The sequence below is a fragment of the Oncorhynchus kisutch genome, linkage group LG10, assembly GCF_002021735.2.
Source record: "Oncorhynchus kisutch isolate 150728-3 linkage group LG10, Okis_V2, whole genome shotgun sequence".
Lineage (NCBI taxonomy): Eukaryota > Metazoa > Chordata > Actinopteri > Salmoniformes > Salmonidae > Oncorhynchus > Oncorhynchus kisutch.
The window spans coordinates 52,232,039-52,258,874 of NC_034183.2; the positions used below are offsets into that span (position 1 = coordinate 52,232,039).

Genomic DNA, 26,836 nt, shown 5'->3' on the forward strand with positions numbered 1-26,836 from the left:
ATGGCATCAAACACCTAGAAACCATGTGTTTGATACCATTCCACCCGTAAGGCTCCAGCCATTACAACAAGCCCGTCCTCCCCAATTAAGTTGCCACCAACCTTCTGTGATGTAGGAGGAATTACCTCTCTGATTCAGAAGGTGAACATTTATACATACAAGCCAAAATCGGCAGCCGAAGTCTACGCCCCCTGCTTCGGTGATTGGTCAATAGTAAGGATTTGTCAATTAAGTGTTTGTCATTCAATGAGAGTCTAATCGTTTTCATGCACATTTTTTTAACTCGAGAAATACTGCACCAAACATCTTAGTTAGATGTAAAAAGATCTCCTCGGCAAAAAAGTGAAAATGAATGACAGATTTCTTGAGTTATTTGAGATTAATTCTGACTATTTTGAGGAAGTGTACGCTGGCTTCGGCATCTCAAGATGGACAACCAGTACGTACTATTGCCACTTTATTTCCTCGCTTTTCAAGCGAAGGTCTATTGAGGGGGAATGCGAGCGGTCGGCTAGGCGCTAGCCGAACCAAAGCATGCGGAAGGCTTACCTGTTACCTCCTGTTACCTCTCTGTACCCATGTTCTGGATAATCACTGGACACAACGGACATGTGATGCAGGTGAATTAGGGATAGATTTAACCAGAGCCTTCTATTTAAAATAAAATGCTCTGGGTTTAAATAGCTCAGAATACTGCTATCACTGGGGCCATGGCAGAGTTTTAGCTATACAAATACACTCTAATTGAGTTTAGAAATGATAACAACTGCAGCTTCTAGGACTTGTGTACACTATGGAACATAATGCCTCTAGAGCAGCTGTAGCTCTCCTCCTCCACCCCTCATACTGTAACCCACACCTCCGCCCCTGGAATGATGTGACACATTAACAGCTGTTTACCAATGCTGGATGGCATCCAAAAGATCTAGCCTAAATCACATGAATTACATGCGAGTCTGAATGATGACATGACATCACTGTCCCTTTCTGTACATATAGTTCAGTCCTAGTTGATATGCCAGCCCACTCTAACTTCCACCCTCGACATCAGCCACAATACATTCAGTACCACTTCAAGAAAGCACAATGGCAACAAACATCATCACCGCCCAATATTTATCGAAAAATAAGATCTCACAGTATAGTATGAAAGAACTCGGATGAAAAAAAAAAGACAAAACAAGACATGAGCCATGGCACGAATGAGAGAAATGTTCCTATTCAAACAAGTCTCAAATCAAATGTTTGGTAAGATAAAGACATGAGGCCGACCAAGTCGCTCTGCAGTTTGATATTACAGATCTATTAACAGAGTATAAATCACTATTTGATACCACATGTCAATTAATTTAAAAAACTGGGGGAAGACCTTGCATTCGGGACACAATTCCTTGTCAGTAACTGACGCGTAATGGACACAATTCGAGGGTCTATTTTCCTTGCCACTCGTGCGCACTGGAGAGGCTTTTCTAACTAACTGTGTAGCTATACGATTAATAGATCAAATTGGACTTTAAATTCAAATTAATTAAATTAACGATGTCCTCAACTGTGTCAGTTTATTTGAGTCGAATCAATCTAGTTGTGCCGAAAGCGCACTAAAACTCACGGTGTCATTTACAATGAGCGAAAAGCTAAACAATGCCCATTGTAAATTGGCTTTCAACATGTTTTGTTTTAGAAGGCTACATACAGGAATTTTGCTTGGGTACTTACATGTACTCGAATCGTAGGGGACCGGCTATGGTCACTAACAACAGCAGGGAATGGGCATTTGTGCGCCGCTGCAACAGAGAGCGTGGAAGCCCATTTACGGCGAGCGCAGCCTGTCCCTGTTACAAATATAAACACCCTCCCTTCGCCTAGGCGCTGCTGCATGCCACATGCAGGGGCCAAGGCTGAGCGGGCTATAGACAGCAATTGACAGAACCAGTCAAATGTCAGCACACTGTCAATAGCGCAGATAAAGTTAGCAGCAATGTCTTCTCTATTTCTTAAGCTATGATTGGATTTGTTTTATTTCTTTGCTACAACATATGCTACATACATCTACAATGTCAAGTCTGGCCATTTCATGGATCAAGATACGCTTGAATAAAGATAACTTGAACCCTAAAGACACTTGTATTTATCCAAATAGGACCCAGGAATAAAATTCAACTGTTTGAAAGTTATCACTAAATACCGTAAGGCAAACAAATTGGAGAAGTACCCTACCACCTCTCAGTATAGAACACTGCCTCGAGTGCCCAAACAGGCACTTTGCCATTTCACTTAAAGGTAGTCACCGAAATGACTTTGCACAAACAGCAACGCAAACACTGCAATGAGTGAGATGCAAGATAAGCCTGATGCAAAACTTTGCTCTCAAATAGTATCTGCGCTTGCGCACAGGTTCGCATCACACTCTTACAACGTGGTAGCCACGGGACCAAAACAGTGGAGAAGTATAGCATTGCGCTCCAATGCTCTTAGTTTTTGCGTAAATTAACCCACTACGCTGTTTACTTTGTGCATCTACGTGATATCGCTGACTCTGCCTTTAAATTAACTGGGTACAAGGACCAGAATACATTGAAAGGGGGATCAGAACAGAGAGCTAGGACAGAGGCCTTTGCACAAATTAGGCAACAAGTTAGGATGCAGCACTGGCAGTCCCATGCCAGAGGAAGTCTGAAGTTTGATTCATACTCTAGCTTGGGCCACTTCAGGTCTTGAACAGTAAGAATATATCTGACCTTATAAACATGATTGCACTTGACCCTGTGTGGCCATCGTGGAGGTGGGATAAACCTATAGCCATGTCTCTTATACAAAATAGTACAACAGACATTTGGAAACATGACGTAAGATGAGGGTCGAATTGTCAAACCAGATCCAATAACAGTTAACAGGTGCTGCTCAATAGAATGAATGAAATGAAAACAGTAACATTGTCTAAAGTACTCACACTGAAATGAATTTACATTTGCTCAATTAAAACAAGATCGCAGAATGTTCTCCGCCCTGAAAAAAATGCAACCTAACATTAAAATGGCACCTCAAAACTTAAAAAGAAAACCTATGTACAGGTATGACCTTTCCAAGTATCTAAACAGAGAATATATATGAAATTTTAAAAAAGGGCCATAAAGAACCAAATGTGCATTTGGAACAATAAAAATTAAACAATGCATTCACTTATATGCTCATACAGTAGTGTCATTCCCTTGTAGCAACTTGAGATGAATAATAGCACCTGTAACAGCAGCAATATCCCTCAGTAATAAATGAAAGCGCACACATTCTGAATGATTAAGATTTTGTTCACCTGCAAAAAGTTCTAGCAGCTCGTTTCTGCATTCTGACCGTCTGGTATCAAATACAGAGTGGAAAACGAATCAATCAACAACGCATTTTCTTTTTTAAATTGAAGCAATAACTAAGTGGGCACCCATGCCTCTGTTTTGGTTAAGAGTTGAAGGATAGGCATGGGGAAAATGTAACCACTCTCAAATTCAAAGTTGGATGCAAAGACTGACCATCTCTGATATAAAAATTATAGTTTACCCGTGTCTTGAGGTTATAGAGTGTTTACATTTACATCGTTCACAAACATTGGAGTTAAACAAGCTTATATTTTGGTTTCTGATGGGGTACTACAGCTGAACTAAGCTCATGAGGCATTTATAATTTACATTCTTCAAAATGAATGGTTATATATTATTCTTTTATAAGTTAAAAAAAATGGATGTAGCAACTAAGGATTCTAGCTATAAACTTTGTTATGAAATTTGTTGTAGTAAAGCAATATATTTGTTGTAATTTAAATCACGGTCAACTTTCCTTTTCCTTCCACTTTGGGTTTTCATGCCATAAGAACCGCAGTTTCTACATCACTTGATATTAAATGTGTTTTTTCAAAACACGAAACTAGTCTTCAGAAATGCATTTCAGATAAAACCAATCAATATTTGGAAATTCATGTTGAACAAATTATCTTTAATGGGGACATGCTACATAAATGTTTTGACTTTTAAATTGATGATATATACCCATTGATTGTTGAAGAATATAACTTAGAAATACCTAATTAGCTTAGTTCAACTGTCGTACCCCATCGGAGCCCAACTAATAAGCCTGTTTTACTCCATTGTTTGTAAATAAGGTAATTGTAAACAAACACTATATAGCTTTAAACATGGTTTAAATCTATAATTTTGATATCATGCATGCTCAGTCTTAGCTCTGTCTATGAATTTGAGATTCAATTTTTCCACCCCTCAACTTTTTTTTAACCAAAACAGTGGCAGGATGCCCACTTTATTGCTTAACCTGCAGATTTACCTTTTTAATATTTTCACTTACTTTTTATTTCCATTCCAAAATTCAACATTTTGATATAGGTACATCACATCTTACGGCACGGGAAGCCTCAGTGTTCTATAGGCTAGGAATGAACCTCTGTCCCAGCTCTCCCTTCTTCTCTCCACATCGTGCCAGGTTGTGAGTACTCAGGCGCACACCAGTAAAGGGTGGGAGAGGGCTCTGGAAGCTCTGAGATGCGATTGGCCGGGCTGAACTCTAGACATTGTGCTTTAAAAGAACAATAGAATTTCAAAGATTCATTAACTCGGAAAATGCCTTGTAACAGAAACATGATTCAAAATGTGTATATTGTACATACAAGGAGCAGGTTGTTCTCCTCCTGGCCCAGGTTGGATAAGAGCTGGGTGCAGGGGTCTCTGGGGCACCAGCTACAGGTGTAGGAGATGGGGCTCTCCCTGGGCCAGTCCTCCTCGCTGGGCAAGCCAATCACCCTGTGGGACATGGGAAAGAGCACAGACACACCCCCACACACAAGGCACTGGTAAAACACAACTCATACATTATTCAAATGCTTTTATCATAAACGACCGTTCAAAAGTAGGGCACGGTAGAAGAAAAAAAAACTCACTCAAAGATTTTCTGGAGCTGCTGAGCCTCAGCGTCTGCACAGAACAATGGTATCAAAAGGAACAGTTTGGTAAAAATGCAGCCGGCGCTGGAGGACATATAACCAGAGTGGAGCAGCACCTCAGGGCCCCTGTACCACAGTGTCACCACCTGAAGAGAGAGAGAGAAGAGAGAGGAGAGGATTGAGACATTCAATAGGACATAGAAAAATACTTTTTACTTTTATGCATAGTTCCTTTACCTTAGTTAGGCTGGGGGACAATGGCATTGACAATTGAACAGATTGTGCATTGAAAGGAGGATGTTCTATGGCATGACACCATGGTATACAATTATAAAACACCATCACAGTGATTTTAACCCCATTATGTGTTATTCTAAGGCTATGCAAAAATGTTCCGATATAATTTAATAACAGAAACATGAACTTACTTTACAATGTTGGGATGGTTGAAATACCCGATATTACGCAAGAGCGCCACCTCCCGGATCATGAAAGCAGGAATCCCACTCTCCGTGTCTCCGGGTATGTTCAACTTCTTCACCGCTACAAGTCGCTGTTGATTGCATTGCAGACCTCTTTGGTCCTGTACACTTTGCCATATGCGCCTTCACCTCTCTGCAAGTATTTCCTCATTCTGATGTTCATCGCACCCATTGATCTCCATGACCGGCTGATTTTTGGATGTAACTAGGATGGAATAGACCGTGCGAAAATGCCTGTAAACAAGCGGTCAAGTAATAAACTGGACAGTGATGTGAACTGCTTCCACTTGCATACGCCTTTTACTGGTAGCCACTGTTCATATGTGTGTTTGTGTGTGTGTGGGGGGTCAAGACGTTTACGAGACTTATTTAGCTAGCTAGCTAAATGAAGTACTTATGCAAGAGTGAACTTAGTTTAGTAAGCTTTACACAAGACACCGATTTTATGCATTGCCGCTGGCAAGCTAACTAAGTAGCCAGCAATCTTCCTCCAGCCTCACCTAGCAACCACTTGCTAGCTAACCAAAATGGAATCTCAAAGCTGCTTTGTGCAATGTGTAGTTAGCTATACTTAGCTAATATTTAAATGAATTGTGATTAACTTACCTTCTCACACCAAACTGCAGAGATATATACATTTTCAAGACGCTCATAAATTATGGGACAACATTCTGGTACGGCCCCTTATTCTCAACTAATCAGAGCTCTCATCACGTCCGACAAACGTGGTCCTGGAGACCTCTGTGCATGTGCCATCCTCATGTCTTGCACATTATGGACATGTTCTATAGATACACACGTTTATCCACGGGATATTGATGAAAGAATGGTAAAATGCATTTTGTGACTTATAATAAATCAAACAATATTCCAGGCCAGCCATGATACCAGTATCAATAGAATTGTAAAGGGATGATAAATGATTAAAAGTTTAGGAAACAAATCTATTCTCTCTGATGAATCCTTCATTATCACAGTTTGCATTATTGTTACAAAGTCCCCCCCCCCCCCCCCCCCCCATACATTTACAGAGTGGAATAATTCATTTTTACAATGAGCCGCATGAAGATATTTTTGTATTCAATGTTTAATAACTCAAGGCATGTTCGTTCATTCAAAACAATCCAGTCTTTACATCTGTGTTCAAATGGAGGCAATAGACATTTACAGTGGTTAGTGTTACAGCATAGCGCTTTTAAACCTGGTTCACAATTTTGTGTTATGGCTTTTTTTCACCCTACATTATTGCATAGGTGAATTTAGCATAGCTGGTTGGAAGACCGTCTGAAAACTCAGACAGAAGCCACTGTTATCCATCCACAGTATATTGAGTACTGATAAATTATTAACATGTTTGCAGTAGTTATTGGTACTGGTATCAAAAGTATTGGTAACTTAATCTACTCCACCCAACACTTGTTCTCAATATATTAAGAGTGAAAATATTTAGTATTAAATCACATCCATCTGCACACTTGATTTATGAAAACACAATTGGAAAAAAAAGCTATCTATCCCTGGGCTATCATTTTCAAAGGTCGATTGGTTGTAAACTTCATTTCACAGATCTGATGCAGATAGCATCCACAGAAAGATTCCTAGACTTTCAAATGTGTTTTCCCTCAACAGTGAGAGAGAGCAGAGTTCTCTTCACTCATTGATTAGAATAGTCACACCCGCAAACACGCAGTAACCGTGTTGACTGTAGGACCAGAGATCGAAGCCTGTCCCCTGGACTTGTGTTATTAAAGCTTTCAGTGAGCTGGGTGAAGTTGCCCCTAGATGGTGATCTTGGGTCAGTTTCCCCATTAATGTGGATTGGGGGAGGGGAAGTTTATCCTAGATCTGTACCTAAGGGAAACTTCACCCGAAGCCACAACGGGTTGAGGGAGGTGGTCAGTCTTGTTTTACTCCAACTTCTTAGTGTCAACACGTTTGGTCTTCTTGGCCAGAGCAATGGTATCCAGGTGCAGGTTACGGTTGAGGATGACAGAACCACAGGTGAGAGCCCCAGCCAGCGCACCAGCAAAGCCACACACAAACACGTCCTGACCTGCACACAGAACACAAACATCAGCACGCAGTAGAAACCAGAGCCGATATAGACCTTTAGTAATACTGAAGTCAAACTTATAGCTTCTCTCTGATATATCCATGGACCCCATCAGCCATATAAGATACTGACCTGTGAGGTAGAGGTTCTTCAGGGGTGTCTGGGGCCTCACGGTGGCACTGCACTCAGCGCTGAAACGAGCTGTGCCATGGTCTGCTCCGTAGATCTCCCCTTTAGGGGCTCCAATGTAGTGCGTGTTTGTTATGGGTGTTCCAGCCTCGATGAACTCAACCTAAAGACAGACACAGAGAGAGAGAGAAATGGGAGATGACGATGCCCTGTTCACAATGCATACTACTTTCCATCGAGGTATCAGGTTACATCATTTGTCAAAATGAAAAAAGGAAACTTTTCTAGGTTACAGCTTACTAGCGCATCCACCATAGAGATGTTAAGTTTCCCGGACAAGGCTGTCTACCAGAGTTTAGTACGAACGGGCCAAATGCTCTACCTTGTCCCTGGTAATCTTGGGGAAGACGCTCATCACCACCTCCAGAATCGAGTCACAGAAGATCTGCTTCAGCTCATTGTAATCAGTCCCTCTGTTGGTCACCTTGTCATCCTTCCACTCCTCAAACCACTCATAGTTAGCAAAGCTCACCAGACTCAAGGTGGACTTGCCTGTGAAGAACGGGGAAACGAAAAGGGGTTGAAACACGTCTGTTCAGCCTTCGTTCTGATGGCATCGGATATCGTTAGTTGTGTGCATTTCCAATAAGTCTTTAAGTTACAAGATGTTTTGGTATGGTGTAGCTCAAGAGACCAAGCAGGTTGTTTACAGGAACACGTTGCAACACTAATGCATCAACATTGGACAGTCAATAGAATGGAACAAATCAAATTAACAGACTTTGAAAGGGCATTTGCAACCATCTGGTACCTGATAGGACAACATACTACAGAATTCTGTAGTTTTCTAACTGTTGTCTTGTCTGTGTTACCATGAAGTAAATACAATTAAAAAAATAACAAAAACGTCACAAAACAGTCTCACATCAGGAATAAAACTAGAACGAGGCCTAACATGGCAACCCTCAGGAAAAGAAAGGATTGACCCAGAAACACCTGGAGGAGAGATGCCCAGGCCAATATGGCGAGAGCAGCCTCAACCGGTACAACTTGCCTCGAACCGAGTAATATGTAGGACATGAGCCAATGGATTGTGCTCCTTATACGAGCCAAGGGTTTAAATAAGTAAAGTCAGTGGATGATGCATTTCCAAGGATCAAAATAATTAAATCATTTAGTATGGTGAAAAATCAGTGCCAGCACTAGTCTTGTTTCTGTACCTGGTGATCGTTCCTCCCAGGTGGGATCTTTGGCTGATGGAGAGGCCACAAAGAGGAGGGGCACACTTCTCGCTGACTCCTCCCGGTTTCCCTTCAGATAGGTGACAACCCTATAACATCCAGATAATGGGAGTAGTAAAAATACTGTAGGCTCTTTAACACTACCGTAAAGAACACTTCACCCTTCTCAGATTCTGGCACAGACACATATACAGTGCATTTGGAAAGTATTCAGACCCCTTCACATTGTTACGTTACAGCAGTACTCTAAAAAGGATTCAATTGCCCCCCCTCCCTAATCAACACACAAGGGTTGGTCTGAATACTTTCCAAATGCACTGTAGACCATGCTTGTTAAACAGTGCGAATATCTATTGAGGTTCCAAACATGTTGTGAAATAAGTGCAGTGATACTGTCTGTTTTGACGACACTGCATTTTAGTTGTTACCAAACAGATTACTGTAAACAGCACAATCTTTGATGCACACAGTGAAGGGGAGTGAAATACAGAATACATGACTAGACGCACTATCATGTACCGTAGGTTATGTAATGTCGCAGTAACTCACTTCTCTCTCAAAGTCCACACCACAAGACCTTACACAATGTCCGTCTTTGCAACACATCAGGTATACAGTTCAAGTCAGAGGTTTACACAGTCAATTAGTATTTGGTAGCATTGCCTTTAAATTGTTTAACTTGGGTCAAATGTTTTGGGTAGCCTTCCACGATCTTCCGACAAGAAGTTGCGTGAATTTTGGCCCATTCCTCCTGACAGAGCTGGTGTAACAGAGTCAGGTTTGTAGGCCTCCTTGCTCGCACACGCTTTTTCAGTTCTGCCCACACATTTTCTAAAGGATTGGAGGTCAGGGCTTTGTGATGGCCACTCCAATACCTTGACTTTGTTTTCCTTAAGCCATTTTGCCACAACTTTGTAATTATGCTTGGAGTCATTGTCCATTTGGAAGACCCATTTGTGAACAAGCTTTAACTTCTTGACTGATGTCTTGAGATGTTGCTTCAATATTTGCACATAATTCTCTATCCTCATGATGCCATCTATTTTGTGAAGTGCACCAGTCCCTCCTGCAGCAAAGCACCCCCACAACATGATGCTGCCACCCCCGTGCTTCATGGTTGGGATGGTGCTCTTCGGCTTGCAAGCCTCCCCCAAACATAATGGTCATTACAGCCAAACAGTTCCATTTTTGTTTAATCAGACCAGGGGACATTTCTCCAAAAAGTACAATATCTTTCCCCCATGTGCAGTTGCAAACCGTAGTCTGGCTTTTTTAATGGCGGTTTTGGAGCAGGGGCTTCTTCCTTTCTGAGCGGCCTTTCAGGTTATGTCGATATAGGACATGGATATAGATACTTTTGAACCCGTTTCCTCCAGCATCTTCACAAGGTCCTTTGCTGTTGTTCTGGGATTGATTTGCACTTTTCGCACCAAAGTACATTCATCTCTAGGAGACAGAACGCGTCTCCTTCCTGAGAGGTATGACGGCTGTGTGGTCCCATGGTGTTTATACTTGTGTACCAATGTTTGTACAGGAGAACGTGGCACTTATATGCTCATACAGTAGTGTCATTCCCTTGTAGCAACTTGAGATGAATAATAGCACCTGTAACAGCAGCAATATCCCTCAGTAATAAATGAAAGCGCACACATTCTGAATGATTAAGATTTTGTTCTCCTGCAAAATGTTCTAGCAGCTCGTTTCTGCATTCTGACCGTCTGGTATCAAATACAGAGTGGAAAACTAATCAATCAACAACGCATTTTTAAAAAAAATTGAAGCAATAACTAAGTGGGCACCCATGCCTCTGTTTTGGTTAAGAGTTGAAGGATAGGCATGGGGAAAATGTAACCACTCTCAAATTCAAAGTTGGATGCAAAGACTGACCATCTCTGATATAAAAATTATAGTTTACCCATGTCTTGAGGTTATAGAGTGTTTACATTTACATTGTTCACAAACATTGGAGTTAAACAAGCTTATATTTTGGTTTCTGATGGGGTACTACAGCTGAACTAAGCTCATGAGGCATTTATAATTTACATTCTTCAAAATGAATGGTTATATATTATTCTTTTATAAGTAAAAAAAAATGGATGTAGCAACTAAGGATTCTAGCTATAAACTTTGTTATGAAATTTGTTGTAGTAAAGCAATATATTTGTTGTAATTTAAATCACGGTCAACTTTCCTTTTCCTTCCACTTTGGGTTTTCATGCCATAAGAACCGCAGTTTCTACATCACTTGATATTAAATGTGTTTTTTTCAAAACACGAAACTAGTCTTCAGAAATGCATTTCAGATAAAACCAATCAAGATTTGGAAATTCATGTTGAACAAATTATCTTTAATGGGGCAATGCTACATAAATGTTTTGACTTTTAAATTGATGATATATACCCATTGATTGTTGAAGAATATAACTTAGAAATACCTAATTAGCTTAGTTCAACTGTCGTACCCCATCGGAGCCCAACTAATAAGCCTGTTTTACTGCATTGTTTGTAAATAAGGTAATTGTAAACAAACACTATATAGCTTTAAACATGGTTTAAATCTATAATTTTGATATCATGCATGCTCAGTCTTAGCTCTGTCTATGAATTTGAGATTCAATTTTTCCACCCCTCAACTTTTTTTTTACCAAAACAGTGGCAGGATGCCCACTTTATTGCTTAACCTGCAGATTTACCTTTTTAATATTTTCACTTACTTTTTATTTCCATTCCAAAATTCAACATTTTGATATAGGTACATCACATCTTACGGCACGGGAAGCCTCAGTGTTCTATAGGCTAGGAATGAACCTCTGTCCCAGCTCTCCCTTCTTCTCTCCACATCGTGCCAGGTTGTGAGTACTCAGGCGCACACCAGTAAAGGGTGGGAGAGGGCTCTGGAAGCTCTGAGATGCGATTGGCCGGGCTGAACTCTAGACATTGTGCTTTAAAAGAACAATAGAATTTCAAAGATTCATTAACTCGGAAAATGCCTTGTAACAGAAACATGATTTAAAATGTGTATATTGTACATACAAGGAGCAGGTTGTTCTCCTCCTGGCCCAGGTTGGATAAGAGCTGGGTGCAGGGGTCTCTGGGGCACCAGCTACAGGTGTAGGAGATGGGGCTCTCCCTGGGCCAGTCCTCCTCGCTGGGCAAGCCAATCACCCTGTGGGACATGGGAAAGAGCACAGACACACCCCCACACACAAGGCACTGGTAAAACACAACTCATACATTATTCAAATGCTTTTATCATAAACGACCGATCAAAAGTAGGGCACGGTAGAAGAAAAAAAACTCACTCAAAGATTTTCTGGAGCTGCTGAGCCTCAGCGTCTCCACAGAACAATGGTATCAAAAGGAACAGTTTGGTAAAAATGCAGCCGGCGCTGGAGGACATATAACCAGAGTGGAGCAGCACCTCAGGGCCCCTGTACCACAGTGTCACCACCTGAAGAGAGAGAGAGAGAGAAGAGAGAGGAGAGAGGATTGAGACATTCGATAGGACATAGAAAAATACTTTTTACTTTTATGCATAGTTCCTTTACCTTAGTTAGGCTGGGGGACAATGGCATTGACAATTGAACAGATTGTGCATTGAAAGGAGGATGTTCTATGGCATGACACCATGGTATACAATTATAAAACACCATCACAGTGATTTTAACCCCATTATGTGTTATTCTAAGCCTATGCAAAAATGTTCCGATATAATTTAATAACAGAAACATGAACTTACTTTACAATGTTGGGATGGTTGAAATACCCGATATTACGCAAGAGCGCCACCTCCCGGATCATGAAAGCAGGAATCCCACTCTCCGTGTCTCCGGGTATGTTCAACTTCTTCACCGCTACAAGTCGCTGTTGATTGCATTGCAGACCTCTTTGGTCCTGTACACTTTGCCATATGCGCCTTCACCTCTCTGCAAGTTTTTCCTCATTCTGATGTTCATCGCACCCATTGATCTCCATGACCGGCTGATTTTTGGATGTAACTAGGATGGAATAGACCGTGCGAAAATGCCTGTAAACAAGCGGTCAAGTAATAAACTGGACAGTGATGTGAACTGCTTCCACTTGCATACGCCTTTTACTGGTAGCCACTGTTCATATGTGTGTTTGTGTGTGTGTGGGGGGTCAAGACGTTTACGAGACTTATTTAGCTAGCTAGCTAAATGAAGTACTTATGCAAGAGTGAACTTAGTTTAGTAAGCTTTACACAAGACACCGATTTTATGCATTGCCGCTGGCAAGCTAACTAAGTAGCCAGCAATCTTCCTCCAGCCTCACCTAGCAACCACTTGCTAGCTAACCAAAATGGAATCTCAAAGCTGCTTTGTGCAATGTGTAGTTAGCTATACTTAGCTAATATTTAAATGAATTGTGATTAACTTACCTTCTCACACCAAACTGCAGAGATATATACATTTTCAAGACGCTCATAAATTATGGGACAACATTCTGGTACGGCCCCTTATTCTCAACTAATCAGAGCTCTCATCACGTCCGACAAACGTGGTCCTGGAGACCTCTGTGCATGTGCCATCCTCATGTCTTGCACATTATGGACATGTTCTATAGATACACACGTTTATCCACGGGATATTGATGAAAGAATGGTAAAATGCATTTTGTGACTTATAATAAATCAAACAATATTCCAGGCCAGCCATGATACCAGTATCAATAGAATTGTAAAGGGATGATAAATGACTAAAAGGTTAGGAAACAAATCTATTCTCTCTGATGAATCCTTCATTATCACAGTTTGCATTATTGTTACAAAGTCCCCCCCCCCATACATTTACAGAGTGGAATAATTCATTTTTACAATGAGCCGCATGAAGATATTTTTGTATTCAATGTTTAATAACTCAAGGCATGTTCGTTCATTCAAAACAATCCAGTCTTTACATCTGTGTTCAAATGGAGGCAATAGACATTTACAGTGGTTAGTGTTACAGCATAGCGCTTTTAAACCTGGTTCACAATTTTGTGTTATGGCTTTTTTTCACCCTACATTATTGCATAGGTGAATTTAGCATAGCTGGTTGGAAGACCGTCTGAAAACTCACTGTTATCCATCCACAGTATATTGAGTACTGATAAATTATTAACATGTTTGCAGTAGTTATTGGTACTGGTATCAAAAGTATTGGTAACTTAATCTACTCCACCCAACACTTGTTCTCAATATATTAAGAGTGAAAATATTTAGTATTAAATCACATCCATCTGCACACTTGATTTATGAAAACACAATTGGAAAAAAAGCTATCTATCCCTGGGCTATCATTTTCAAAGGTCGATTGGTTGTAAACTTCATTTCACAGATCTGATGCAGATAGCATCCACAGAAAGATTCCTAGACTTTCAAATGTGTTTTCCCTCAACAGTGAGAGAGAGCAGAGTTCTCTTCACTCATTGATTAGAATAGTCACACCCGCAAACACGCAGTAACCGTGTTGACTGTAGGACCAGAGATCGAAGCCTGTCCCCTGGACTTGTGTTATTAAAGCTTTCAGTGAGCTGGGTGAAGTTGCCCCTAGATGGTGATCTTGGGTCAGTTTCCCCATTAATGTGGATTGGGGGAGGGGAAGTTTATCCTAGATCTGTACCTAAGGGAAACTTCACCCGAAGCCACAACGGGTTGAGGGAGGTGGTCAGTCTTGTTTTACTCCAACTTCTTAGTGTCAACACGTTTGGTCTTCTTGGCCAGAGCAATGGTATCCAGGTGCAGGTTACGGTTGAGGATGACAGAACCACAGGTGAGAGCCCCAGCCAGCGCACCAGCAAAGCCACACACAAACACGTCCTGACCTGCACACAGAACACAAACATCAGCACGCAGTAGAAACCAGAGCCGATATAGACCTTTAGTAATACTGAAGTCAAACTTATAGCTTCTCTCTGATATATCCATGGACCCCATCAGCCATATAAGATACTGACCTGTGAGGTAGAGGTTCTTCAGGGGTGTCTGGGGCCTCACGGTGGCACTGCACTCAGCGCTGAAACGAGCTGTGCCATGGTCTGCTCCGTAGATCTCCCCTTTAGGGGCTCCAATGTAGTGCGTGTTTGTTATGGGTGTTCCAGCCTCGATGAACTCAACCTAAAGACAGACACAGAGAGAGAGAGAAATGGGAGATGACGATGCCCTGTTCACAATGCATACTACTTTCCATCGAGGTATCAGGTTACATCATTTGTCAAAATGAAAAAAGGAAACTTTTCTAGGTTACAGCTTACTAGCGCATCCACCATAGAGATGTTAAGTTTCCCGGACAAGGCTGTCTACCAGAGTTTAGTACGAACGGGCCAAATGCTCTACCTTGTCCCTGGTAATCTTGGGGAAGACGCTCATCACCACCTCCAGAATCGAGTCACAGAAGATCTGCTTCAGCTCATTGTAATCAGTCCCTCTGTTGGTCACCTTGTCATCCTTCCACTCCTCAAACCACTCATAGTTAGCAAAGCTCACCAGACTCAAGGTGGACTTGCCTGTGAAGAACGGGGAAACGAAAAGGGGTTGAAACACGTCTGTTCAGCCTTCGTTCTGATGGCATCGGATATCGTTAGTTGTGTGCATTTCCAATAAGTCTTTAAGTTACAAGATGTTTTGGTATGGTGTAGCTCAAGAGACCAAGCAGGTTGTTTACAGGAACACGTTGCAACACTAATGCATCAACATTGGACAGTCAATAGAATGGAACAAATCAAATTAACAGACTTTGAAAGGGCATTTGCAACCATCTGGTACCTGATAGGACAACATACTACAGAATTCTGTAGTTTTCTAACTGTTGTCTTGTCTGTGTTACCATGAAGTAAATACAATTAAAAAAATAACAAAAACGTCACAAAACAGTCTCACATCAGGAATAAAACTAGAACGAGGCCTAACATGGCAACCCTCAGGAAAAGAAAGGATTGACCCAGAAACACCTGGAGGAGAGATGCCCAGGCCAATATGGCGAGAGCAGCCTCAACCGGTACAACTTGCCTCGAACCGAGTAATATGTAGGACATGAGCCAATGGATTGTGCTCCTTATACGAGCCAAGGGTTTAAATAAGTAAAGTCAGTGGATGATGCATTTCCAAGGATCAAAATAATTAAATCATTTAGTATGGTGAAAAATCAGTGCCAGCACTAGTCTTGTTTCTGTACCTGGTGATCGTTCCTCCCAGGTGGGATCTTTGGCTGATGGAGAGGCCACAAAGAGGAGGGGCACACTTCTCGCTGACTCCTCCCGGTTTCCCTTCAGATAGGTGACAACCCTATAACATCCAGATAATGGGAGTAGTAAAAATACTGTAGGCTCTTTAACACTACCGTAAAGAACACTTCACCCTTCTCAGATTCTGGCACAGACACATATACAGTGCATTTGGAAAGTATTCAGACCCCTTCACATTGTTACGTTACAGCAGTACTCTAAAAAGGATTCAATTGTCCCCCCTCCCTAATCAACACACAATACCCCATAATGACAAAGCAAAATGTTCTCTTTTTTTTAGGTTGGCAAATGTACATATATATTTAAAAAACTGAAATATCACATTTACGTAAGTATTTAGACCCTTTACTCAGTACTTTGTGGAACCTTTGGCAGCTATTTCAGCCTTGAGTCTTCTTGGGTATGACGCTACAAGCTTGGCACACCTGTATTTGGGGTGTTTCTCCCATTCTTCTCTGCAGATCCTCTCAAGCTCTGTCAGATTGGATGTGGAGCTTCACTGCACAGTTATTTTCAAATCTCTGCAGAGATGTTAGATTGGGTTCAAGTCCGGGCTCTGGCTGGGCCACTCAAGGATATTCAGGGACTTGTCCCGAAGCCACTTCTGCATTGTCTTGGCTGTGCGCTTAGGGTCGTTGTCCTGGAAGGGGAACCTTGGCCCCAGTGTGAGGTCCTGAGCAGGTTTTCATCAAGGATCTCTGTACTTAGCTCCATTCATATTTCCCCTATCCTGCCTAGTCTTCCAGTCCCCACAGCATGATGCTGCCACCACACTTCACCGTAGGGATGGTATTGGCCAGGTGATGAGCGGTGCCTGGTTTGCTCCAGACGTGAAGCTTCACATTCAGGCCAAAGAGTTCTTCCATGTAAGAATGGAGGTCTCAGTGTTCTTGGGGACCTTCAATACTGCAGACATTTTTTGGTACCCTTCCCCAGATCTGTGCCGACACAATCCTGTCGTCTCGGAGCTCTACGGACAATTCCTTCGACATCATGGCTTGGTTTTCGCTCTGACATGCAGTGTCAACTATGGCACCTTATATAGACAGGCGTGTGCCTTTCCAAATCATGTCCAATCAATTGAATTTACCACAGGTGGACTCCAATCAAGTTGTAGAAACAACTTAAGGATGATCAACGGAAACAGGATGCACCCGAGCTCAATTTTGAGTCTCATAGCAAAGGGTCTGAATAGTTATGTAAATAAGGTATTTAAAAAAAATATATATACATTTGCACAACAAAACAATCTTTAAAAAAAAAACGTTTTTGCTGTGTCATTATGGGGTACTGTGTGTAGATTTATGAGGGAAGAATGCAATTTAATATGTTTTAGAATAAGGCTGTAACGTAACAAAATGTGAAAGGGTCTGAATACTTTCCAAATGCACTGTAGACCATGCTTGTTAAACAGTGCGAATATCTATTGAGGTTCCAAACATGTTGTGAAATAAGTGCAGTGATACTGTCTGTTTTGACGACACTGCATTTTAGTTGTTACCAAACAGATTACTGTAAACAGCACAATCTTTGATGCACACAGTGAAGGGGAGTGAAATACAGAATACATGACTAGACGCACTCTCATGTACCGTAGGTTATGTAATGTCGCAGTAACTCACTTCTCTCTCAAAGTCCACACCACAAGACCTTACACAATGTCCGTCTTTGCAACACATCAGGTATACAGTTCAAGTCAGAGGTTTACACAGTCAATTAGTATTTGGTAGCATTGCCTTTAAATTGTTTAACTTGGGTCAAATGTTTTGGGTAGCCTTCCACGATCTTCCGACAAGAAGTTGCGTGAATTTTGGCCCATTCCTCCTGACAGAGCTGGTGTAACAGAGTCAGGTTTGTAGGCCTCCTTGCTCGCACACGCTTTTTCAGTTCTGCCCACACATTTTCTAAAGGATTGGAGGTCAGGGCTTTGTGATGGCCACTCCAATACCTTGACTTTGTTTTCCTTAAGCCATTTTGCCACAACTTTGTAATTATGCTTGGAGTCATTGTCCATTTGGAAGACCCATTTGTGAACAAGCTTTAACTTCTTGACTGATGTCTTGAGATGTTGCTTCAATATTTGCACATAATTCTCTATCCTCATGATGCCATCTATTTTGTGAAGTGCACCAGTCCCTCCTGCAGCAAAGCACCCCCACAACATGATGCTGCCACCCCCGTGCTTCATGGTTGGGATGGTGCTCTTCGGCTTGCAAGCCTCCCCCAAACATAATGGTCATTACAGCCAAACAGTTCCATTTTTGTTTAATCAGACCAGGGGACATTTCTCCAAAAAGTACAATATCTTTCCCCCATGTGCAGTTGCAAACCGTAGTCTGGCTTTTTTAATGGCGGTTTTGGAGCAGGGGCTTCTTCCTTTCTGAGCGGCCTTTCAGGTTATGTCGATATAGGACATGGATATAGATACTTTTGAACCCGTTTCCTCCAGCATCTTCACAAGGTCCTTTGCTGTTGTTCTGGGATTGATTTGCACTTTTCGCACCAAAGTACATTCATCTCTAGGAGACAGAACGCGTCTCCTTCCTGAGAGGTATGACGGCTGTGTGGTCCCATGGTGTTTATACTTGTGTACCAATGTTTGTACAGGAGAACGTGGTACCTTCAGGCTTTTTGAAAATTCTCCCAAGGATGATCCAGACTTGTGGAGGTCTACAATTTTTCTGAGGTCTTGGTTGATTTCTTTTGATTTTCCCATAATGTCAAGCAAAGAGCCACTGTGTTTGAAGGTAGGCCTTGAAATACATCCACAGGTACACCTCAAATTGACTCAAAGGATGTCCATTAGCCTATCAGAAGCAATGACATCATTTTCTGGAATTTTCCAGTCACACAGTCAACTTAGTGTATGGTAACTTCTGACCCACTGGAATTGTGATACAGTGAATTATAAGTGAAACGGTCTGTAAACAATTGTTGGAAAAACGACTTGTGTCATGCAAAGTAGATGTCCTAACCAACTTGCCAAAACTATAGTTTGTTAACAAGAAATTTGTCTTCAACTGTACATTAATAAGGACAAATAAGGTGTGAATTAAAATAAATATACAAGTCATTAGACAGTGGGGCCAATGGGGACACGCCAAACATCTAGGGTTAAACAAAGAGAGAGGAAGGACCTACAGTTCATCCAGGTTGTGCTCTGTGAAGATCCAGTAGTTGTCTGCTTTGAGGCCCAGGTCCTCCTTGGTTCCAGTCAGCCCCAGGAAGATGCTCAGACCTCCTGCTCCGTTTTTCATCATACCAAGCTGCTTCTGGATGGCTGAAGGGCATCACAAAATCATACAACAGTCATGATTAGTAGGGATGTGCATCTTTCCCTTTCAAGAGGATTCTATAGGTTTCTAGATACATGGGCTCCGATACGCTAAGTTTCAAACGATTCAGTTTGATTAGAGGAACAACTCGATGTAATGCACTAACATTTGTTGCATAAACACATTCATTTCAAATTAAATTCTGCAGCTGTGGTAAGGGATGAATAGGTCTATGATCAGGAATAAGCTTACCCCTCATTGGTCAGCGCGCAAAGCTGCGGACAGTGTGCAGTTTAACTAGGCTACTGCCAGGGGTTGTTAGGCATGCAAAACTACTTGTAGAGCAATGACTGTCAACATAATTCCATATGTAGTTCCGACACTGAATGAGAGGAAGCAAGTGTCACAAAATATTTTAATTTTACCCCCCCAATTGTGTTTTAGCAATTCGTAACATTTTAATCGATTTTCTGACCGATGCATGCTACATTTGGATCGGTTTGGGGTCTCGATGCACTCATATCTTAAACATTTGAACCGGGGAACAATGTCCATTGGTGAACTGTTACAGCGTTAATGACTAGGCATCACAAGGTTATAGAAACATGATGATTAGGAAACAACATCTAGACAACGGCATCGATACAAGTGTCAACTAACAATTAGGTTTTTTTCTAACGCAGATCTCTTGAACATACACCCACACCATAATACCCTCACCCACCTGGCATGGCCTGGAGTTCCTTGGGCAGCAGCTTCTGGTAGGTGTTGAAGATGCCGGCGTTGGAGATGACCTTTGGAGCATGCACATGGATCTCCTCCTGACCCTTCATCACGCTCACACCTGAAACCAATGGAACCAGATGTGGTCAAATCTGACCATCTGTGTGATCAACCAATTCACCTTTCAACCAATCAACCAGTCCTATTCACCAATAGCCTCCTTGTTGTCGTTGAACAGGATGCGGTTGACTGGGGCACGGACGAGCACGGCCCCCCCGGCTTTCTCAATGATAGGGATCATGTGGTAGGCGATCTCACTGGCTCCTCCTATTGGGTACCAGGCGCCAGTCAGGTAGTGGCAGACCAGCAGGCTGTGCATGGAGAAGCTGCCATCCTTGGGCATGTTACCTGCAGTTACACACAACAAAATTGAGTCTTATAAAACCAAACACACAACAAAAAGAGATGCAATTAATTTGGTCCATGTCGAAAGCGTGTCCCCCAAATGGCACAAATGAGTGAACTACATAGGGAACAGGGACGCAGTCTTTCATTGGAGATGGCTGTGGTTATGCTCTCCACTATCAGGAACTACAGCAGCCTACCGTAAGTGCCAAAGATGTAGCTGAAGACGGCCCTGAGGTCATTGTTCTCAGTCAGTTCGTTGACCACCTCGGTCACGCTGCGAGACGCCATGCGGAAGAAGAACGACAGACGATTGGCCAGGCCTGTGTACACCAGGAACTTGGCCAGGGGGACAGGAACGAGCTTCAGCAGACACAGGAACCAAACGCTGCGTCCTGCTTTCTGTTGATGGAATTCAGACATATACACTACCGCTCAAAAGTTTGAGGGTCACTTAGAAATGTCCTTGTTTTTGAAAGAAAAACACTTTTTTGGTCCATTAAAATAACATCAAATTGGCCAGAAATACAGTGTAGACATTGTTAATGTTGTAAATGACTATTATAGCTGGAAACGGCAGATTTATGAAATATCTACATAGGCATACAGAGGACCATTATCAGCAACCATCACTACTGTGTTCCAATGGCACGTTGTCTTAGCTAATCCAAGTTTATCATTTTAAAAGAGACTAATTGAGCATTAGAAAACCCTTTTGCAATTATGCTAGCACAGCTGAAAACTGTTTTCCTAATTAAAGAAGCAATAAAACTGGCCTCCTTTAGACTAGTTGAGTATCTGGAGCATCAGCATTTGTGGGTTCGATTACAGGCTCAAAATGGCCAGAAACAAAGAACTTTCTTCTGAAACTTGTCAGTCTATTCTTGTTCTGAGAAATGAAGGGTATTCCATGCGAGAAATTGGCAAGAAACTGAAGATCTCGTACAACGCTGTGTACTACTCCCTACACAGAACAGCACAAACTGGCTCTAATTAGAATAGAAGGAGTGGGAGGCCCCCGGTGCACAACTGAGCAAGAGGACAAGTACATTAGTGTCTAGTTTGAGAAACAGATGCCTCACAAGTCTTCAACTGGCAGCTTCATTAAATTGTATCCGCAAAACACCAGTCTCAACATCAACAGTGAAGAGGAGACTCCAGGATGCTGGCCTTCTAGGCAGAGTTGCAAAGAAAGAAAAAAAAAACATTAGGTTATTGATGACATCACGTAACAGCACCATACCTTGACCAGCCTCATGTACTCATCGATGGCCGCCTCCTCCCCAGGGAAGAACTTCTTCAGCTCGTCGGGGAAACGGTTCCTGCCGCTGTAGATGGGGTAGGTGCGCCTGTTCTCAGGAGGGCCCAGCACCACCTGGTCAAATGGGTTGTCCAGCGGCTCCCACTGCAGCTGACCATTGGTCAGCTGGTCAAGCATACAGCGGAAGGGCTTATGCTCCAACAGGTCCCCGATGTAGTGGATACCTGAGGTGGAGGCATGATTGATTGAGGGTGGGGTTATATCCTTCCTGTTTGGCCCTGTCCGGGGGTGTCCTCAGATGGGGCCACAGTGTCTCCTGACCCCTCCTGTCTCAGCCTCCAGTATTTATGCTGCAGCAGTTTGTGTCGGGGGGCTGGGGTCAGTTTGTTATATCTGGAGTACTTCTCCTGTCCTATTCGGTGTCCTGTGTGAATCTAAGTGTGCGTTCTGTAATTCTCTCCTTCTCTCTTTCTTTCTCTCTCTCGGAGGACCTGAGCCCTAGGACCATGCCCCAGGACTACCTGACATGATGACTCCTTGCTGTCCCCAGTCCACCTGGCCATGCTGCTGTTCCAGTTTCAACTGACCTGAGCCCTAGGACCATGCCCCAGGACTACCTGACATGATGACTCCTTGCTGTCCCCAGTCCACCTGGCCATGCTGCTGTTCCAGTTTCAACTTCCACCTGACTGTGCTGCTGCTCCAGTTTCAACTGTTCTGCCTTATTATTATTCATTTAGGAACATTTGAACATCTTGGCCATGTTCTGTTATAATCTCCACCCGGCACAGCCAGAAGAGGACTGGCCACCCCACATAGCCTGGTTCCTCTCTAGGTTTCTTCCTAGGTTTTGGCCTTTCTAGGGAGTTTTTCCTAGCCACCGTGCTTCTACACCTGCATTGCTTGCTGTTTGGGGTTTTAGGCTGGGTTTCTGTACAGCACTTTGAGATATCAGCTGATGTACGAAGGGCTATATAAATACATTTGATTTGATTGTAATTATTAGAATGTTTGGTATCTAGGATGTCTAGCTCAAATCACATGGGCTTATAAGACAACGTATTATTGATTAATAGTTTGCATTTACAGTGTTACACTTTTTTTTTTAAGTGAGCTTACAAAACCAGGCTAGGGCTAGCCCAGGACATGCGGTCAGTTTTTTTAGGAACTAATTTGGTGTCTCAACTTACTGTTGAGAGTTGCAACAGTAGAATACATTACGTACAATTTCTCTACATCCCATGGCAAAAAAAGTGTGGTGTCAATAGGAGGGCAGGCTCTAAAATGTTTTGCAAAATTTCACTTAGGCCCCCAAAAGGCTAGGGCCCCCAAAAGGCTAGGGCCGGCTCTGTCTGCATGTGTGGTTATCTGATGTGGGTATATGCAAAACCGCAAGCCACCATGTAGAACCCCACCACCATCAAAGTTGCCCATCCTTGATTTAGGTCAACAATAGAAATAGACCAGGTTCATAGCCACTACCACCTCTGAGTAGAGGAAAGTACCTACCACCTTGAGTAAGGAAAGGTCAACTGATAGCTGCCTTCTAGGTAAGGAAAGGTCAACTGATAGCTGCCTTCTAGGTAAGGAAAGGTCAACCGATAGCTGCCTTCTAGGTAAGGAAAGGTCAACCGATAGCTGCCTTCTAGGTAAGGAAAGGTCAACCGATAGCTGCCTTCTAGGTAAGGAAAGGTCAACTGATAGCTGCCTTCTAGGTAAGGAAAGGTCAACTGATAGCTGCCTTCTAGGTAAGGAAAGGTCAACTGATAGCTGCCTTCTAGGTAAGGAAAGGTCAACTGATAGCTGCCTTCTAGGTAAGGAAAGGTCAACTGATAGCTGCCTTCTAGGTAAGGAAAGGTCAACTGATAGCTGCCTTCTAGGTAAGGAAAGGTCAACTGATAGCTGCCTTCTAGGTAAGGAAAGGTCAACTGATAGCTGCCTTCTAGGTAAGGAAAGGTCAACTGATAGCTGCCTTCTAGGTAAGGAAAGGTCAACTGATAGCTGCCTTCTAGGTAAGGAAAGGTCAACTGATAGCTGCCTTCTAGGTAAGGAAAGGTCAACTGATAGCTGCCTTCTAGGTAAGGAAAGGTCAACTGATAGCTGCCTTCTAGGTAAGGAAAGGTCAACTGATAGCTGCCTTCTAGGTAAGGAAAGGTCAACTGATAGCTGCCTTCTAGGTAAGGAAAGGTCAACTGATAGCTGCCTTCTAGGTAAGGAAAGGTCAACTGATAGCTGCCTTCTAGGTAAGGAAAGGTCAACTGATAGCTGCCTTCTAGGTAAGGAAAGGTCAACTGATAGCTGCCTTCTAGGTAAGGAAAGGTAAACTGATAGCTGCCTTCTAGGTAAGGAAAGGTAAACTGATAAGAGCCTTCTCACCCACGTCAAACTCAAAGCCTTTCTCTGTAAAAGTGTGGCAGCAGCCTCCGGCCCGATCATGCTGCTCCAGAACCAGGACCCGCTTTCCAACCTTAGCCAGCAGCACCGCCAGCCCAAGACCACCAATTCCACTGCCAATGACAATGGCATCTAGATTCTCAGGTACTTTACTGGCCAAGAAACCTGGTTGGGAAGAGTAAAAAACAACATACAATTAACATAGAGATATTGCCAGTTAAATATTCGTACATGAAACAAATAAACGTTGTGTTCCAGCAATATTATCCCCTAGACTGTGCAAAGGCAGCCTATAACCACGTTTCCATCTAAACCATTTCATGGGGATGAATTACCTGACCCATGGAAAAAAAAAGTCACGAACGCATTTTCATGGAAACATTCAAATGCAGTACAATTGTGTAGGCCTAAATGCAAACAGAATTTGTTCGTTCGACATGGTGGGATCTTTGTGTCTGTATAATGAACTATGTGCACTACGTAATAACGCACAGCCTTTTTCTTTTTTCCGCAAAAAGTCAGTTTGATGGAAACACATGTCGTGGTTTTATGCAGATTTTTTAATATTCGCATGAAAATCTGTACCAAATTGGATGAAACCGTAGCTAGTGGAACTGAAACAAGTGTGTTTAGCAGCTATAAACGTGATATAGTGCGGATGGATTGCGTTTCAACAATGAGTTTAGTCACTAGTGCAGTACAGCAGCAATGTTCAGCTTGTGACGCAGTACTGTAGTTGACAGTGTAGCCATAGGAAATCGTTGTCAGCGGTTCTAACAAACGAAATAGTTGCCTAACCTGCTTTCAACTCCAAATGAATGCTCTTGAGATACATGTGAACGACACAGCAATTGAATTATGCAACAAGATATAGCTTTCGAAACAAACACACACACACACACACACACACACACACTGGACAAGTGTGTGTTTGCGCACATATTCCTAGGAAACTATATTTCGTGCATACATCGGTGATCGTCAAAACTTGTCTACGAGACTCACCCTGCTTCAGAACTTTGTTTTTCTCCTTCTTTTGGGTGACCAGTGGTTTAAGCGGCTCACGAGTGTCGATATCAAAAGGATTTGGTCCGGACGTACGGAACACATAGTTGTATACGAATGCAGCTAGAGCAGCACAAATGATTGCTACAATGATCCACATTTTACGAATTTTAAATCAGCGCACCTTCTCAATTCAAGTGGATACACACTTCCGCTTGCGAACAAGGTCTGCAATGGTTCCAGGCCACTTGGAACCCTCCCACGCATGACAGATAGCACAGTTGTTTAATGGTATTTGTCGTATCTCCGTCGTTTTCAGCCAAAGAACATCAGGATTATTAAATAGTGTAAAAAGAACAACGCCCATAGTTGATAAAAAAAAAAAAAACACTGCGCATTCTCCCAGATTTTATAACGAGAGGATTCTATTAAACTGGCCCGGGTAGGCGTATGAGCCGGCTGCACGTAAAACTCAGTTTTAGTCGAATAACGTTAGATTTTACTTTTCGCAGCAGGTTAGGATCATTCACGTAGCAGGCTATGGTGATTAGGTTGAGGTTAGGAAAAGGGTTCACTTATAAGCAAAAAATATACTGAACAAAAATATAAACGCAACAATTTCAAATATTTTACTGGGCTACAGTTCAAATAGGGAAATTAGTCAATTTAAATAATTTAATTGGGCCCTAATCTATGGATTTCCCATGACTGGGCAGTGGCCCACCCACTTGGGAGCCAGGCCCAGCCAAACATAATTAGTTTTCCCCCACAAAAGGGCTTCATTACACCCAGACAGCTGATGAAGCTGTCTGGGTGGCTGGTATCAAATGATCCCACAAGTGAAGAAGCCGGATGTTCACTTTCAGGGATGCAACAAGATGGTGCCGACAGAGATGGTCGCCTCGCTTCAGGTCCTTAGAAAACTATGCAGTTATTTGTTTTATGTATTTTATCTTACATTATTAGCCCAGATAATCTGAAGTGTTTTTACATACAGCCGGGAAGAACTATTGGATATAAAAGCGATGTCAATGTACCATCAATACGACCAGGAATACGTCTTTCCCGAAGCGGATCCTTTGTTCAGACCTCCACACTGGACATGGAATCTTAACCCAGAGGCTGACCCAAAACAACGCGGTCGCCGCAGGAGAGGCAGACGGAGCGGCCTACTGGTCAGACTCAGAAGGCGAGCACACCATCCACCGCTTCCGAGCATATTACTCGCCAATGTACAATCTCTAGATTACAAGGTGGACGAAATTAGGGCACGAGTTGCCTTCCAGAGAGACATTTCACGGAAACATGGCTCACTCGGGATAGGTTGTCAGAGTCGGTACAACCACCCGGTTTCTTCACGCATCGCGCCAACAGAACCCCCCCCCCCAGCAGATCCCTCGTCAGCCATGAAAGAGCTTCCTGGACTCTATGGGAACTGGAAACAATACATCATGAGGCTGCATTTACTGTAAATGGGGATTATAACAAAGCTAACCTAAAAACCGTACTTCCTCCGACAACAACATTGATGTATATGCTGACTCGGTGAGCGAGTTTATTAGCAAGTGCATTGTCCCCTCTGTGACCATTAAAACCTTCCCTAACCAGAAACCGTGGATTGATGGCAGCATTCGCGCAAACCACCGCTTTTAATCATGGCAAGGTGACCGGAAACAGACCAAACACA

The 26,836-nt window shown here is 42.6% G+C and overlaps 4 protein-coding genes across 5 annotated transcripts in view; all 4 read right to left on the minus strand.

Moving 5' to 3' along the window:
- Positions 1-5,650, minus strand: part of LOC109897279 (supervillin-like) — a 33,873-nt gene extending 28,223 nt beyond the window's left edge. Inside the window, exons 1-4 of the mRNA XM_031833938.1 lie at positions 5,368-5,650; positions 4,937-5,085; positions 4,667-4,799; positions 1,717-4,575 (exon numbers count right to left, since the gene is read on the minus strand). The gene's annotated coding sequence lies outside the window, so the exon portion shown is untranslated. The remainder of the gene's footprint in view (positions 1-1,716; positions 4,576-4,666; positions 4,800-4,936; positions 5,086-5,367) is intronic.
- Positions 5,651-6,490: 840 nt separating this feature from the next.
- LOC116375949 (all-trans-retinol 13,14-reductase-like) lies at positions 6,491-11,311 on the minus strand. Its single transcript, XM_031834971.1, has 5 exons — positions 11,307-11,311; positions 8,824-8,984; positions 7,986-8,155; positions 7,607-7,766; positions 6,491-7,474 (listed from the first exon to the last, which is right to left on the minus strand). The coding sequence occupies exons 1-5, from the start codon at positions 11,309-11,311 to the stop codon at positions 7,329-7,331; spliced, it is 642 nt and encodes a 213-aa protein (XP_031690831.1). The 3' UTR covers positions 6,491-7,328.
- Positions 11,312-11,417: 106 nt separating this feature from the next.
- LOC109897587 (cyclin-dependent kinase 4-like) lies at positions 11,418-13,375 on the minus strand. Of its 2 annotated transcripts, XR_002256229.2 has the most exons (5): positions 13,244-13,375; positions 12,584-12,842; positions 12,147-12,295; positions 11,878-12,010; positions 11,418-11,786 (listed from the first exon to the last, which is right to left on the minus strand). XR_002256229.2 is itself a non-coding variant. In XM_031833945.1 (4 exons), the coding sequence occupies exons 2-4, from the start codon at positions 12,242-12,244 to the stop codon at positions 11,775-11,777; spliced, it is 243 nt and encodes an 80-aa protein (XP_031689805.1). In that variant the 5' UTR covers positions 12,245-12,295; positions 12,584-12,863; the 3' UTR covers positions 11,418-11,774. The 2 variants fall into 2 exon arrangements, 1 of the variants encoding a protein (XP_031689805.1); XM_031833945.1 differs by lacking the exon at positions 13,244-13,375 and having other exon boundaries at positions 12,584-12,863.
- Positions 13,376-13,695: 320 nt separating this feature from the next.
- LOC109898377 (all-trans-retinol 13,14-reductase) lies at positions 13,696-25,532 on the minus strand. Its single transcript, XM_020493337.2, has 11 exons — positions 25,150-25,532; positions 24,127-24,309; positions 21,733-21,974; positions 20,690-20,891; positions 20,295-20,492; positions 20,086-20,205; positions 19,228-19,366; positions 16,017-16,126; positions 15,179-15,348; positions 14,800-14,959; positions 13,696-14,667 (listed from the first exon to the last, which is right to left on the minus strand). Exons 1-11 carry the CDS (start codon positions 25,307-25,309, stop codon positions 14,522-14,524), a joined length of 1,830 nt encoding a protein of 609 aa, XP_020348926.1. The 5' UTR covers positions 25,310-25,532; the 3' UTR covers positions 13,696-14,521.
- Positions 25,533-26,836: the final 1,304 nt, after the last annotated feature.